Source organism: Rhododendron vialii, chromosome 12a (assembly GCF_030253575.1).
Source record: "Rhododendron vialii isolate Sample 1 chromosome 12a, ASM3025357v1".
Taxonomy (NCBI): domain Eukaryota; kingdom Viridiplantae; phylum Streptophyta; class Magnoliopsida; order Ericales; family Ericaceae; genus Rhododendron; species Rhododendron vialii.
This window is the reverse complement of record NC_080568.1, coordinates 32,307,848-32,322,082: the sequence shown is the minus strand read 5'-3', so window position 1 is coordinate 32,322,082 and position 14,235 is coordinate 32,307,848. Positions and strand designations below refer to the sequence as shown.

Here is a 14,235-nt window from a genome sequence, read left to right as displayed (position 1 = left end):
AATGCAGCCAAAAGTAATTCTTGGTGAGGAGTAATTCTTTGCGGCCACGAATAATTTATTGCAGCCAAATGTAATTCTTTGCGGTAATGAGTAATTCTTTGCGGCCAATAGTAATTTTTTGTGAACTTCTAATTTTTTGCGAAAACACAGGCACATGTATATTTCCGTAGGCTTTTAACTTTCAACCCGATGAAGGCAAAAATGAAACTATGACTTAAAATCAAGATGCAACAAAATCAATACATTTGTTGCCACGAACATATTGCAATAAATCAAATAACCAAATATGTAATTAATTAATTTTTTTCCCTCAATGACTCAACCAACTAAACATTTAGCAATCTGAATATATTTCAAAAAATGACAGGGCCCACATACATACATATATATATATATATATATATATATATATATATATATATAGATAGAGAGAGAGAGAGAGAGAGAGAGAGAGAGAGAGAGAGAGAGAGAGAGAGAGCTAAACGAATGTGTGTGAGAGAAAACAATTTTGGATTCAAAATTGGAATCCGTTTTGGAATTAACGTGTGAGGGAGAGAGAGAGAGACAATCCTAGATCACGGTAATCATTTTTTACTAATAACTATTAAGAAAGTAAGAAAAATTCAAAAATAAGGAATTAGAATAAGATCATGAAACATTAATTTTAGTTTTTCTTTCGTTCTTCTTCTAAAATATTCATTATTTTCAAGTATATTTTTAGTCTTACTATTCATAAATCTCAGCAATAAAAAACTATGTACAAATCTGATGATCCATAATATAGAGAATTCAAAAATCACTGCTCCATATTATATAAATGTATTTTATTCTCATATTTTTATTGTTATATTTGAAAAATTATATTTTTTCCCTAATATTTTATTATTATACTAAAAAAAGTTATAAATTTTATTCTTACATATTCACCATTGTGCTAAAATACCACATTACATGTAACTTTTTTACTGTATTTTTTTATTATGTTAAATAATTAGGTCTCAATTTTCATGGGGCAAGTAAACCTGACTCTTGATCCGGCGAAACGGGAGCACCCATGAAATACCCAGTTCGGGGTTGTGTTGTACTTTTTGGGTTGAGTCAGGAATATTGTAGAACCCGCCCCACCCAGCTCTGGTGCCATCCTCACAAACAACCTGGACGAGCCGAGAAATTTATTGTTTATGAGGTGAATCGATCTCAAATATAAACTTTTAAGTGAGTCAAACTTGAGCTGTGATAAGCCGAACAAATCAAATAGTAACACGTTCAAACTCGAGCTGTGCACCGAGTTTGTGCAGTTTTAGCGGCTCTCATTTTGAAATATTCGAAATTTCATCCGTGTGGACAAGTTCTTTGATCCAGTCTAAAAATTAGGTCTGAACCAGAAAATATTATTATATTCGAGATGCTGAAGATGGCTGCTGTTTCTCTTCATGACTTTATACATTTATTATTCTGGCGGCTCCATGTTTTTTTGGGGAAATTATAGTTACCCCCCTCAAACTAACCCTCGCATACACTTACCCCCCTGTAACTTTTATTTTTGGCACTTAACCCCCTCAAACTAACTGAAATTCAAACGGTCATAACTTCAAACGGTTATAACTTCTTCGTCCAAAATCGAAAATATGCAAATTATATATTGATTTCGAGGTCTTGAAGTCAGCTTTCTAATGACACCAAAATCACATCACGATTCAAAGCACACAGAAAGTTATGATCAAAACGGTCTTTCTGTCTACCAGCCCTTACTCTTTTGATCATAACTTTCTGTGTGCTTTGAATCGTGATGTGATTTTGGTGTCATTAGAAAGCTGACTTCAAGACCTCAAAATCGATATATAATTTGCATATTTTCAATTTTGGACGAAGAAGTTATGACCGTTTGAAGTTATGACCGTTTAAATTTCAGTTAGTTTGAGGGGGTTAAGTGCCAAAAATAAAAGTTAAAGGGGGGTAAGTGTATGCGAGGGTTAGTTCGAGGGGGGTAACTATAATTTCCCCTGTTTTTTTTGTGCTTCATTTCAAGACTTATCAATATCCGAATACTTTGATTTTTTGCAAGGATCCTTAAAGTGATGTTTGAAACAAGCTAACGACTCCTATCATTTGTTTGAGACCCCGAAATAAGTCATACGCAATCTGGTGTATGTTCGGTGAACACCAATGATATACCCATAGTAGGAAAGAAAAAAAGAAAAAGTATTGCATATTGCCCAAGAAAGCCCAATTTTGACTTTTCACAACCGCCTATTTATAAAGAGTTGCTTTGCTTCTGAGACCAAAATACATAGGACGCGGAATCACATGCCAAATTCCCCCCACTTCTCCCCTATAAATATCGAAGAAATTTGTTAATGAACTCAATCAATTGTTTGAGAGAGAGAAAGAGAGAGAGAGAATTAAAATGAAGAATTCTTCTCTGTCACCTCTCTACCACAGCAGCAGCTCCAAGGCTTCATCTAAATATGAAGAAAATCAAAGTGCCTCAACCGTAAGGTCCGATGTCACCGCTAAGGGATTGCGGGAACCAAAGAAATTAGGAGTCTTACGGAGAGAACCATCGATAGATGTAAACCAAAGTGCAGAGGCATTCATCAACAAGTTCAAGCAACAGCTTCGGATCGAACGACTTGAATCCATCAAGAATTACGAGCAGATGCTTGCAAGAGGCACATAATCATCAAAACTCCTTACCCCCATACATGATACATCCACTGTATTTTAGTATCTCTTTTTTTTTTTTCCTGCGTGTTTTCGTTAAAATGATTGATTAATTTGTTGGTTTGATTTGTGATCCTTTCTTGTATTATATTCAAGAAGAAATTAAATAGGCGTCCATCTTCGAGGCAATCGGACCATGGAACCATCCAAAAAAACGAATCAATGGTCTAGATTTACAAAAAACCTCTTCCCTAAGCGTTGATTTGTTGTCATGGACAATTTTCTATTTTTTCTTTTCTTTCCTGGACCGTACCAGGTCTCTTTTCGGTTACATACTCGGTTTTTAGAGTATTGGTTCCAATGTATTTGTCAAGTGCCATGAATGAGCAGTTTCCTCTGAACTCATTTTTGGAGCGAGCATATGTGGTTCTCTACGTATGTTCCCTTCCTATGGCTTACACGGAAGCATCTAATGCAAATTCCTTTTACCTTGCTTGGACCCTGAGCAAAATTTTAGGTATTTTCGAGTCCTTGTGGACACGAAGGAGACATCGCGTCGACATGATTTTAGATAATTTCGTACTTTTTCGTCTTTCTAACAAAATTGTAATGGCACGATGTCCTTTTGTGAGAAAAAAAATTAGACAAGTCCAATTCTAAAATATTTGTGAGAATGACTCATCTCGCTGATTAGATCCTTTTTTAAAGCCTTTGTATAAAATAGTGAGCAGACACTAGCTCATTTACACAATTCTAATCACATACGTAATTTCAATGGTACTTATTTATGTTCACAAAATAAGCACGAAATCACGAGTTTATAGATAATGATAGAAAATTGATTTTCGCGTTCCATTTTTTATTGAAGGCGCTCCAATTTTAACGTGAAGTTACTAGTAATTTTATGAACAAAGTGGAGCGCCATCCGTAAAAGTGAAACACCATCAGTAAAAGTGAAGCGCGAATATCAATTTCCATAATGATATGATATAATGGTTCCTCTCATTATATTACTGTAGTTTTGGTAGGGGGGGTACTGTAGTTTTGGTAGGGGGGTGTGGGGTTGTGTGGGAAAATTATTACTTGTTCCTTGAGCATCAGCAACTTCCTCCACCACCAAGTGTTTGACTTCTATTATTCCTTCTGTCCCATTGTCTTTGGTCTTTTTCGATTTTCGTGTCATTCTTAAAACTTTTTTATCTTCTAGTATAAATCTCTAAAAATATGCAATATAAATCTTATTTGATAGTTTTCGATTAGATTTATAATACAAAATTTTTAAAATTATGAAAAATATTATAAATTAAAAGATATAAGAGTTTAAAAAACGACGCGAAAATCGAAAAAGAATAAAGAAAATGGAAATGGAGTATAATGAAAAGACCCGTTGAGTACTACTTGATGGTGAGCGTGTGACACTTAAATTATTGAAAACCCTCTTGACAATCTGACAATGACATTCACATAAGTCCACACACCGGTTAAACACTCCCAAAGACTAATCGAACAAGCAAATGTTGTCTCAACAAGTCTATCACCACAAACACACACTTACACATACTCTCTCTGGACTGGGCATATGAAACCCCCGCACACTACACCCCTCCGGTGCGTGGAACTCACATATTCGCGAGTGTTTGTGCGTTTTACTTTGTGGTTCTAGATTTTTTGATTCTATTTACTAACAACAAATATATAGATTCAGACATGTATTTCTTCGCAATTATCGATTCGCATAAATTGCATTCAATAAATGTGAAATCATACATACATGCAGAACAGTTCTTAACGCATTTGTGTCCGAATCCATACAATAACTGCGTACAAACACTTCCAACAGGAAACAGTGGAAAAACAAAGGTTGCAAAACAGAATTACAGCTCAAACTGGGTACGGCCTTTTCTGGCTTTCCCTATGGTTGGACGACTTGTATTTGTTGCTGATGCTGAACAGCCTGAAGACTATTAAGCCGCGAGCACGCCCGAACCGTTTCTCCAGCGAGTGGGATCACGGGGAGGTTATCGCAGTTGCATATCTCGACCATGAAGCCGTCGGGATCGTGGAAGAAGAGCTGATCGACATAGATTCCACCCTCCTCTACTCGCTGCCTCATGTAATTTATTCCCATTTCAGTCAGACTCTTCTCCACCGCCGACATGCTCTCACACTGCAAAATCAGAACCACAAAATTGAGTCCCACACCAAAAGTCCTAACAGTTCAGTTTGCTGGAATTTTTTTAAAATGGAATGGAATTGTCCCTCTTTCCACGAATCAAACATCAGAACGATGTTATTTCACAGGAACGGCTCCTATACACACCCATGTATAGTATGCAAGTGATCATCGACTTTAGCTCAATTGGTTTGCACGCCTTGTTTTTCAAGGAAAATAGGTTTGGGATTCGAGCTCCTAGCTAGAAGCCTTGAAACGCCCATTTATAACCTCACTATTAACCCTAGCAACCCTAGTGATGCGGCCAAGCTACCAACTATCACTACAAGAAATTACACAATTGCCGACTAAGGATTCCATTAAAAAAAAAAGGAGGAGAAGAAAAGAAGAAGAGATAGAACTAATCACAATACGTATTGAGCTACTACTCTCATGTGTGATCCCATTCCGCCTAACGAAATGGACAGAAGAATGTAGAATTTCTACATGGTATCAGAGCGGGGCCCGTTCCACCCCACATTTTAAAAATTAACAATCCACACCCCGCGATGACAGACCAGCGAAAAGGCTGCACGATGATAGGACCCAAAAGTGGCCACACGTGACAGACCTCAAACGCGGCTGCACGTGAGGGGGGATGTTAAGGAATTGAATCCCACATTGCTTGGGAGTGGAATGGGTGATCACTTAATAACATCTGGGACCTCTCCACTCATTGCCAATTGGCTTTGAGATGGATATAAAGTTTCTACAAAGAAAAGGAAAACAAGTCATGAAACTCTTAAAATAAAATCTTATGACACTATCAAACGAATGAATTCATCCTTTTTTTTTTTTTTGTTTTTTGATCAACAATAAATTTCATTCCAAGAAGCCTAATGGTACTTACATGAAATAATCATAACAGTTGGTAAGAGCTAAATCTACTGAAAACTAGGAAACGAGCAAAACCACAAATGGGCATACAAGTTCAAAAACTCATTACTGCCAAAGCAAACCGGCGCGATACGGCGTAGGGTCCACTAATGAATTCATCCTGGAAGCTCAAATTATTGAAAGCAAGTACACCAATAGATTTGCAATAAATCATCTACAACTTCTTTCTCCAGTTGATGAGAAAGTTACTAGCTATTTCTTATTTTAGAAAACAAATTCTATTTCTTATTTCAGAAAACAAAAATGCAAAACTTGATAGGGGCACACACTTGTATGTTTAAATAACTTGTGGAGGCCGGAGGTGGAAAGTACCTGGAAAGAAATATGATTATCTTTGGGATTGATTTCTCTTTTCTCCGGCGATTTCCCTGCCTCTTCCGACTGTAATAGATGTATCCCAATTCCACAGTTGAATAGCCTACATTATCAACCAGGAAAATTAACCCACGTCAACAAATGCGATTTTAATCAAGAAAGTCTCTGATTTTATCTACTAAACGGGCAGAACGACGTTGAAATCTTGTTCTATACGTGCGTGTAAACTGGCCCTGACACGTGGTCGTACAAAAATAAACAAATGGTCAATTACGATATTTGCTTGTATGTGAAGTTATTTACCATGCTCCGTCAAAATTGAGGGATCCAGGCCTCCTCACTGGAACAAATCCAAGAATATTCTGGTAAAAATCGATGGATTCCTGAACCGATCTACAAACAAGTGAGATGTGGTTCAATGATGTCAATTGCAATGGGTTTCCCCTGTTTTCCTTCATTTTCTCAAGGAAGTTTCCGAGTTTCAAGAAGAACAAAGAAACTGATGAGAGAGAGGAAACTGAAGGAATCAAAGAATGGAAGACTGGAATTTGTTGAGAGAGAGAGAGAGGAGTTTTGTAGAGCTATATTCACGGGATTCACGAGATTGAGAATCTCAGGTCCAGGTCTTATATAGGGGATCCGAAATCCTATGGTCCCTCATGTTTGCCACGTGTCAATCTTATCCACGTGGCAGATATGCTATACTGATCATACCGTTCCGGCGGAGGATTTCATCCCATTGCTGGGAGGAATTTTTCAATGCCAATAGGTATATCTCACGTGGTATCCGCTTGACACATGGGCCGTTCAATACACTTTTGAATAGTTCGGATTGAAACTCTCTCTCTCTCCTCTCATCCCAACACTATCTCTTTTCTTTTTCTCTCTCAAAATCTGAGTAGTTCAAAAATATAATGGGCAGCTCGGATGCGCTGAGCAAGTACCACATGGTACCCACCCGGACATAAGATGAGTGGTTTTTGAGAGGCTTTAGTTGTCTCGTTTTTTCAACAATGCTACGTATAAGTCTACCAATCACTTTTTTCTCATGTATGTGTCAGCTCCCATAATTAATTAATAAACCCTACACATATATGAGAGAGAAATGGTCGATAGCGGATCTAAGAAAATTAGTGATTGGTAAAAATGTTCCCTTGTACAATCTAACTACGCACACAACAATCCGGATCAATATTGTTGTGTGGGGCCCTTATTGTTGTTTTTTCCAGTGTACCAAAAAAAAAAATGAAGATCTACTAGGTGGTGACTCGGATCAATTAATGTTGCACCTAACACTTATTGGGCACTAGACACGTCAACAACCCCACCCTTTGTCTCCTAGTTACACGTCCGTACAGAAGATTCTACGCTCACTCACCAAGGACAACTCGCGTATGGGCACCGACGGGATTGCACCGATGGTGCATGGATTTTTTTTTTGGAACAATCACTTTGCAACCACACTTATTTTTGCACACACATTAACTGTTTACGAGTATACATGCGAGTGCGTGTGATTGTAGGTGTATTATGTGGGGGTTCCGTTCCGAGTGGTTCTTGCTTTCTAAATATGGGTTCGTAATCTTCTCTTAATTCCTTCCTCTGCCCTGCAAAACAAAGCACGATTAAAGACCACACCGGAGATCCTTCGGGATGGCCCTCCGGTGCAAGAGTTAGTTTTCTTGCAGAGAGAAGTTAGGAATCAGGAGCTAGGATTTTCTTTGTGCATACCTCTTCCAAGTAGACATAATGGGATATTTATAGAAAACCTCTTAGCTTGGTCTCCAAGATTGCACCAGCGCTCGACACGCGTCGGCTGACGTCATTCTTACGTCACGTTTAGGGTTTTATAACCGTTTGTAGGATGAGTTGGAACCTTCACGTGCCACCCCTATCCTTATCCTGATAATTGCTCAGGTGACGTCACGAACGTCACCACGACCGAGGCTGCTGTTCCCATACAGGTGAGATAGAATGTTAGCTAAGCTCGTTCGGCACCGAGCGTGTCGTGCGACCTCAAGTGGTGTCCAATCTGAGCGAGTTTCCCGTTCGCGTGGGTATTGGAAACCGAGGCGATTAAGGAAGTTGTAATTAACGACACCCTCAGCTACAGAGACCTTCGGAGTTCCGAACACGGAGAGAAGGACGGATTGGAGTTGAAAGGGATACTGGACCACGTTCGGAAGCCGCACGAGCCACTTTGCTCGGCCTGCTACATATTCTTTTCGAGCGGCCTTTTTGAGATTCTTTTGTGTCTTAGCAAGTTGAAAAATACGCACTTCCGATCATGTGTGTCATATTTATCCAAAAAAATTCATGTGTGTCATCACTTTCTACTATTTACAATAGAATAGTGATCATACTTGATTCAATTCTTCAATTGCTTCAACTATTTGCAATAGAATAACCATTCTTTGTTCGATTTTCTGCAGGTAAATTGACCAATTTGTATCAATGATCTCATACAAAATTTTGAGTGTATCAACTATCAAATTTGTATGATGTAGATAGAGATACAAAACTATTTGACGTAGATATATATTTATTTCTCATGTCGCACTTTTTTGTGGTGGTGAAATGCTAAACACTCCTATGCTCTTCTTCTATGTTAAGAGTAAGATTTCCATATTGATTTAAATTTATCTCACAACCTATCGACTAGCGAGTAAGACTTAGATATTTTTCCCGTGGGGTACGGCTCCGGCTTTAAAAAATCCAATGTTAGGACCAAGAAAAACAAACAATAGTACTGTTAGCTCAAAGGCTCCTATGGAATGCCTTATTGATTTTGATGATAACAAAACATATTTTTTATGTGATTTGACACTGATTTGATTGAGCTACACAAAGAAATATTGGTACAACAAATCACTATCTTCAATAATAAGAATAAATTGAAGGGAGGAAGATTAAGGACAAATCATCTCCTAACTTAATTGGCTAGAGAATGCTTATAATATAAGGTAAAATGTTGAAGAGATCGAATTCAAGAATGAAAAATCTCTGTCATGTTGATTGAGGTAGCTCTAAAGGAGATCTGAGCCAGCTCAATTAGACTTATCTTATTTGTCATTATTTGAATATCTCTTGAATGTTACAAATTTTGAAAGTGTTATTCATTAGGAAAAGAATAAGAAATGCCGGAGATTATATCAACATATTGGGAAAAAAATTAAAATGGTCCTTATAGTTAAGTATTTGTGTCAATTTGGTTCCTGTAGTTATAATTGGCTCGATTTACATTCTATACTTTTCATTTTGTTTCAACTTGGTCCAATTACTAACCGCCGTTAGTCCTTTTAACAGCAAAATCAAATGGCCCCATTTTTGGGGGTTAAAACAGTAATTCTCTCAGTCCCCTCTTACCCTAAAATTATGGGTGTGCACGGGTCGGGTTTGCCCCCCGAACCTGACCCAACATATCGGGCAACAAATGTTTTAGGCCCGCAAACCAAACCGAAAAGGGATAAGAGCCGTCTGTGAGCCCGATTCTTTACGTCAGGTCCGACCAAAAAATTGAATTAATCTTTATGAGTCGGGTCGGGTAAGAAACACACCAACTCGGACCCTGAACCGAAATCTGATTTTTAACAGAAAATGAACCTGTACTCGTCCAAACCACATGTTCAACCCCGCCCGAGACCCTTGGGTCAAGTCGGGTCCCCATGATGACGGATTTTTTGCACAGGCCTACCTAATATACATATGAACCAAAACACAACTCATTGTTCCATTCACCATTGATAAGGAGGCACCTGAGAAGAAATTTGGTTATAGTTTTCTGCAAAAAGTTGCGCTCCAATTCAGCATTTTCATGATCAGCCATGAGGCAACATAACCACTGGTATTATTTACCTGTTCAACTTGTGGACTAAGGGTCATCATCGGGCTGGGCCGAGCTGGCCCGGCCCGCCAAGTCGCTGCCCAAGCCCGCCCACGGGCCGGGCCAACCGGGCTTTTTCTTTTTGGCGAGCCGGGCGGGCCGGGCTACCTACCATAAATTGAAGCCCAAGCCCGGCCCACGGGCAAGCCCAATTGGCGGGCCGGCGGGCCAAAAGCCGGGCGGGACAACGGGCGGGCTTAAATTTCCTTGGGTAAAATTAAATCAAGGAAAAAAAAGAGGATTTTGTGGGATTTTGGGCTAATAGGCGGGCCCGTTGGCGGGCTTTTGGGCGGGTACCATGGGCGGGCTACCAGGCGGGCTCACGGGCCGGGCCTACGGGCGGGCCGAGTAAAAATTCATAGGCCCGAGCCCGCCCATTACAAACTACGGGCCGGGCTAGCCCGCCCGTTTTACGGGCTCGGGTCGGGTAAAAGCCCGGCGGGCTCGGGCCGGGTCGCGGGCTTCGGGCTAACTGATGACCCTTATTGTGGACAAATACTAAGATACCTTATTTTTCTGTATAGTACTGAAAATACATATAGAACCATGTTCAAAAGTCACAACATGACATAGATCCAAAAGTCACAACATGATAAAGAACCATGTCCAAAAGTTAAAATATTACATAAACTCAGGGGTTGTTGGGCTAAATGAGCCAAGTGAGTTATTTTTTTGTCCTTATTCAATTTTTTTTCGCATTTGTTAGTTTTTTATTAATTTTTGGAGATTATTACTTCGTCATGACGAGAGGAACCTAAAAGGTAAAAAATTACTATCGAAATCCAAATTTTTTTCAATAAAGACGAAAAAATTGGCTTATTGGCTTATTTTTGTCTTTATTGATTTATTTTTATCTTTATTTAAAAGGACTAACTGCGGACTAACGACAGTTAGCAATTTGACCAAATTGGAACAAAATAGAAAGTATAGAGTGTAAATCGAGTTAATTACAACTATAGGGACCAAATTGACAAAAACACTTAACTGCAGGGACCATTTCGATTTTTTTCCCCAACATATTCTATTTTGTGAGAAGCTTCATTGAAGTCAAAACCAAAGAAGAAAATGGAAAGAATTGGAAAAGACAAGATTTGTGCTACATGATTATTCTCCAATGGCTATATTTTCAAGCTTGTAATAGAGAGAAGAGGCATGCACAAAAATAAAACGAAATAAATAAATACCAATCGTAGCTCTTTCGAATAACTTTCCTGGAAATTTTTTAATAGGCTAATGAGCGAGATTTTTAGTAAATGAATCATTACAAGTTTTGTTTGACGCAAAATAGTTGGTCGCATAATCTTGTTGATTACGATATTGATCAAAATCCTGTATGATATCATACAAAATTGAATAAAGATTAAATGAGGGGGTCTGGTTGAAGGTTTTAAATGAATTCTACGCAAGATATTTTTTCTCGCGAATTCTTGTTAATCACGATACTATTTTATGAATAGAATAGTGATCATACTTGATTCAATTCTTCAATTGCGTCAACTATTTGCAACAGAATAACCATTCTTTGTTCGATTTTCTGCAGGTAAATTGATCAATTTGTATCAATGATCTCATACAAAATTTTGAGTGTATCAACTATCAAATTTGTATGATGTAGATAGAGATACAAAACTATTTGACGTAAATATTTATTTCTCATGTCGCACTTTTTTTGTGGTGGTGAAATGCTAAACACTCCTATGCTCTTCTTCTATGTTAAGAGTAAGATTTCCATATTGATTTAAATTTATCTCACAACCTATCGACTAACGAGTAAGACTTAGATATTTTTCCCGTGGGGTACGGCTCCGGCTTTAAAAAATCCAATGTTAGGACCAAGAAAAACAAACAATAGTACTGTTAGCTCAAAGGCTCTTATGGAATGCCTTATTGATTTTGATGATAACAAAACAAATTTTATATGTGATTTGACACTGATTTGATTGAACTACACAAAGAAATATTGGTACAACAAATCACTATCTTCAATAATAAGAATAAATTGAAAGGAGAAAGATTAAGGACAAATCATCTCCTAACTTAATTGGCTAGAGAATGCTTATAATATAAGGTAAAATGTTGAAGAGATCGAATTCAAGAATGAAAAATCTCTCTCATGTTGATTGAGGCAGCTCTAAAGGAGATCTGAGCCAGCTCAATTAGACTTATCTTATTTGTCATTATTTGAATATCTCTTGAATGTTACAAATTTTGAAAGTGTTATTCATTAGGAAAAGAATAAGAAATGCCAGAGATTATATCAACATATTCTATTTTGTGAGAAGCTTCATTGAAGTCAAAACCAAAGAAGAAAATGGAAAGAATTGGAAAATACAAGATTTGTGCTACATGATTATTCTCCAATGGCTATATTTTCAAGCTTGTAATAGAGAGAAGAGGCATGCACAAAAATAAAACGAAATAAATAAATACCAATCGTAGCTCTTTTGAATAACTTTCCTGGAAATTTTTTAATAGGCTAATGAGCGAGATTTTTAGTAAATGAATCATTACAAGTTTTGTTTGACGCAAAATAGTTGGTCGCATAATCTTGTTGATTACGATATTGATCAAAATCCTGTATGATATCATACAAAATTGAATAAAGATTAAATGAGGGGGTCTGGTTGAAGGTTTCAAATGAATTCTACGCAAGACATTTTTTCTCGCGAATTCTTGTTAATCACGATACTATTTTATGAAATTACAATCCAATGCTTCCGCCTTCGGCCTTCCGCATGCATCATTACAAGTTTTGTTTGACGCAAAATAGTTGGTCGCATAATCTTGCTGATTACGATATTGGTCAAAATCCTGTTTGAGATCATACAAAATTGAATAGAGATTAAATGAGGGGGGTCTGGCTGAAGGTTTTAAATGAATCCTACGCAAGATTTTCTCTCGCGAATTCTTGTTAATCACGATACTATTTTATGAAATTACAATCGTCGATCCTCATTCCTCTCAATGGTACGTAATTAACCCCTTGAATGTCCTCCATCACAAGCCTTCGTACCTCACCCGAGCGAGTCTCCAAGAAAATCATGATCGTTTCCAACTTCGATCAGCTCCCATATTAGCCAGTCCGTTCACGCATTTGCTATACCTTCTCTGTAGGTTTGCGCGCAAAGCATCACTTGTATAATTCGTAACAAAAACCATATGTCACCTTTAGCTGTGCTCACGGCCGGTCACAGCCTTTCTTGATCAAGTTGACCGCAACCGCTAACTGAATCTAATCCCATGATGATCACCTCATGGAAATTGTGTGGTGTCTTGTGACTTCTAGCCCCTTCATTATTGGACGTCTCGCGTCGCTACCTCCAAAGTTGAAGCTAGCTAGCCCAGATAGTATTCCTCGTGTAGTCACAGATCCATCTGCGCGTCTTGATCGATCAGTTCTATGCTTCCAAACCTTATCGGGTCAAGATTTCTTTCCTTTAGCACACCCATCGATATTCATTTCAACGCGACGACGACCTGTAGGAGGAAAACGCCAGTGGATCAGAATGGGCTGTACGTCTACATAACGACACATACAAGTACCGATAAATTCCAAAATATTTAATGGCGACATAGACTGCCATATGAAATATAATTCTATGGGGACCATGAAATGCAGAAGAATGAGGCATAACATGATCTCTCTTTTTCTATCTTATTAACAGCATATGTAGAACAGCAATGTTACTGGTACAGCAGGAGTGGGCACAGACAGCGCGTACACCGCGCGTTTGGGCCCGTCTCGGGTTCAACAAAAATAATCAGAACTGCTCATTTTGTTCAATATATATATTTTGCTTAAGGTCTCCGTAAAAAATTAACTCCATCTGACATCGATAAAAGAGTTTACGAAGCATCCAAAATTGCTTATGAAAATTTCTAAAGCGATTTTTGACGCTTCGTTAATGCCCTTATCGATGTGGGATGGGGCTGATTTTTTACGGGGACTTTAAGCAAAATATATTGAACAAAATGAGTGCTCTAATTTTTTTTTTGGACCCGAAACGGGCCCAAACACGCGTTGTACGCGCTGTCTGTGCCACTTCTGTTGTACCAGCAACATTTCTGTATGTAGAAATTGGAGAAAATAGAGTTAATTTGGAGAAAAATTTAGGAGTTCGAGACTTGCTCCTTTGATCCGTTGTGCCTCAAGTCCCTTTTTTCTCAACAGAAATGTGTTCCAAACCGATATTGACTAATATTCGATGAAATGATTTTTGGCACAGTTAAATTCTCCTAAGTCCCTTTTTTATCAACAGAAATG

At 38.1% G+C, this 14,235-nt stretch overlaps 1 protein-coding gene across 1 annotated transcript; it reads right to left on the bottom strand.

Annotated features, from left to right (window-relative positions):
- Window positions 1-4,376: 4,376 nt before the first annotated feature.
- LOC131311325 (glyoxylase I 4-like) lies at window positions 4,377-7,394 on the bottom strand. The gene is made up of 3 exons (XM_058338729.1): window positions 6,392-7,394; window positions 6,086-6,191; window positions 4,377-4,831 (listed from the first exon to the last, which is right to left on the bottom strand). Exons 1-3 carry the CDS (start codon window positions 6,544-6,546, stop codon window positions 4,577-4,579), a joined length of 516 nt encoding a protein of 171 aa, XP_058194712.1. The 5' UTR covers window positions 6,547-7,394; the 3' UTR covers window positions 4,377-4,576.
- Between the last annotated feature and the right edge of the window lie 6,841 nt (window positions 7,395-14,235).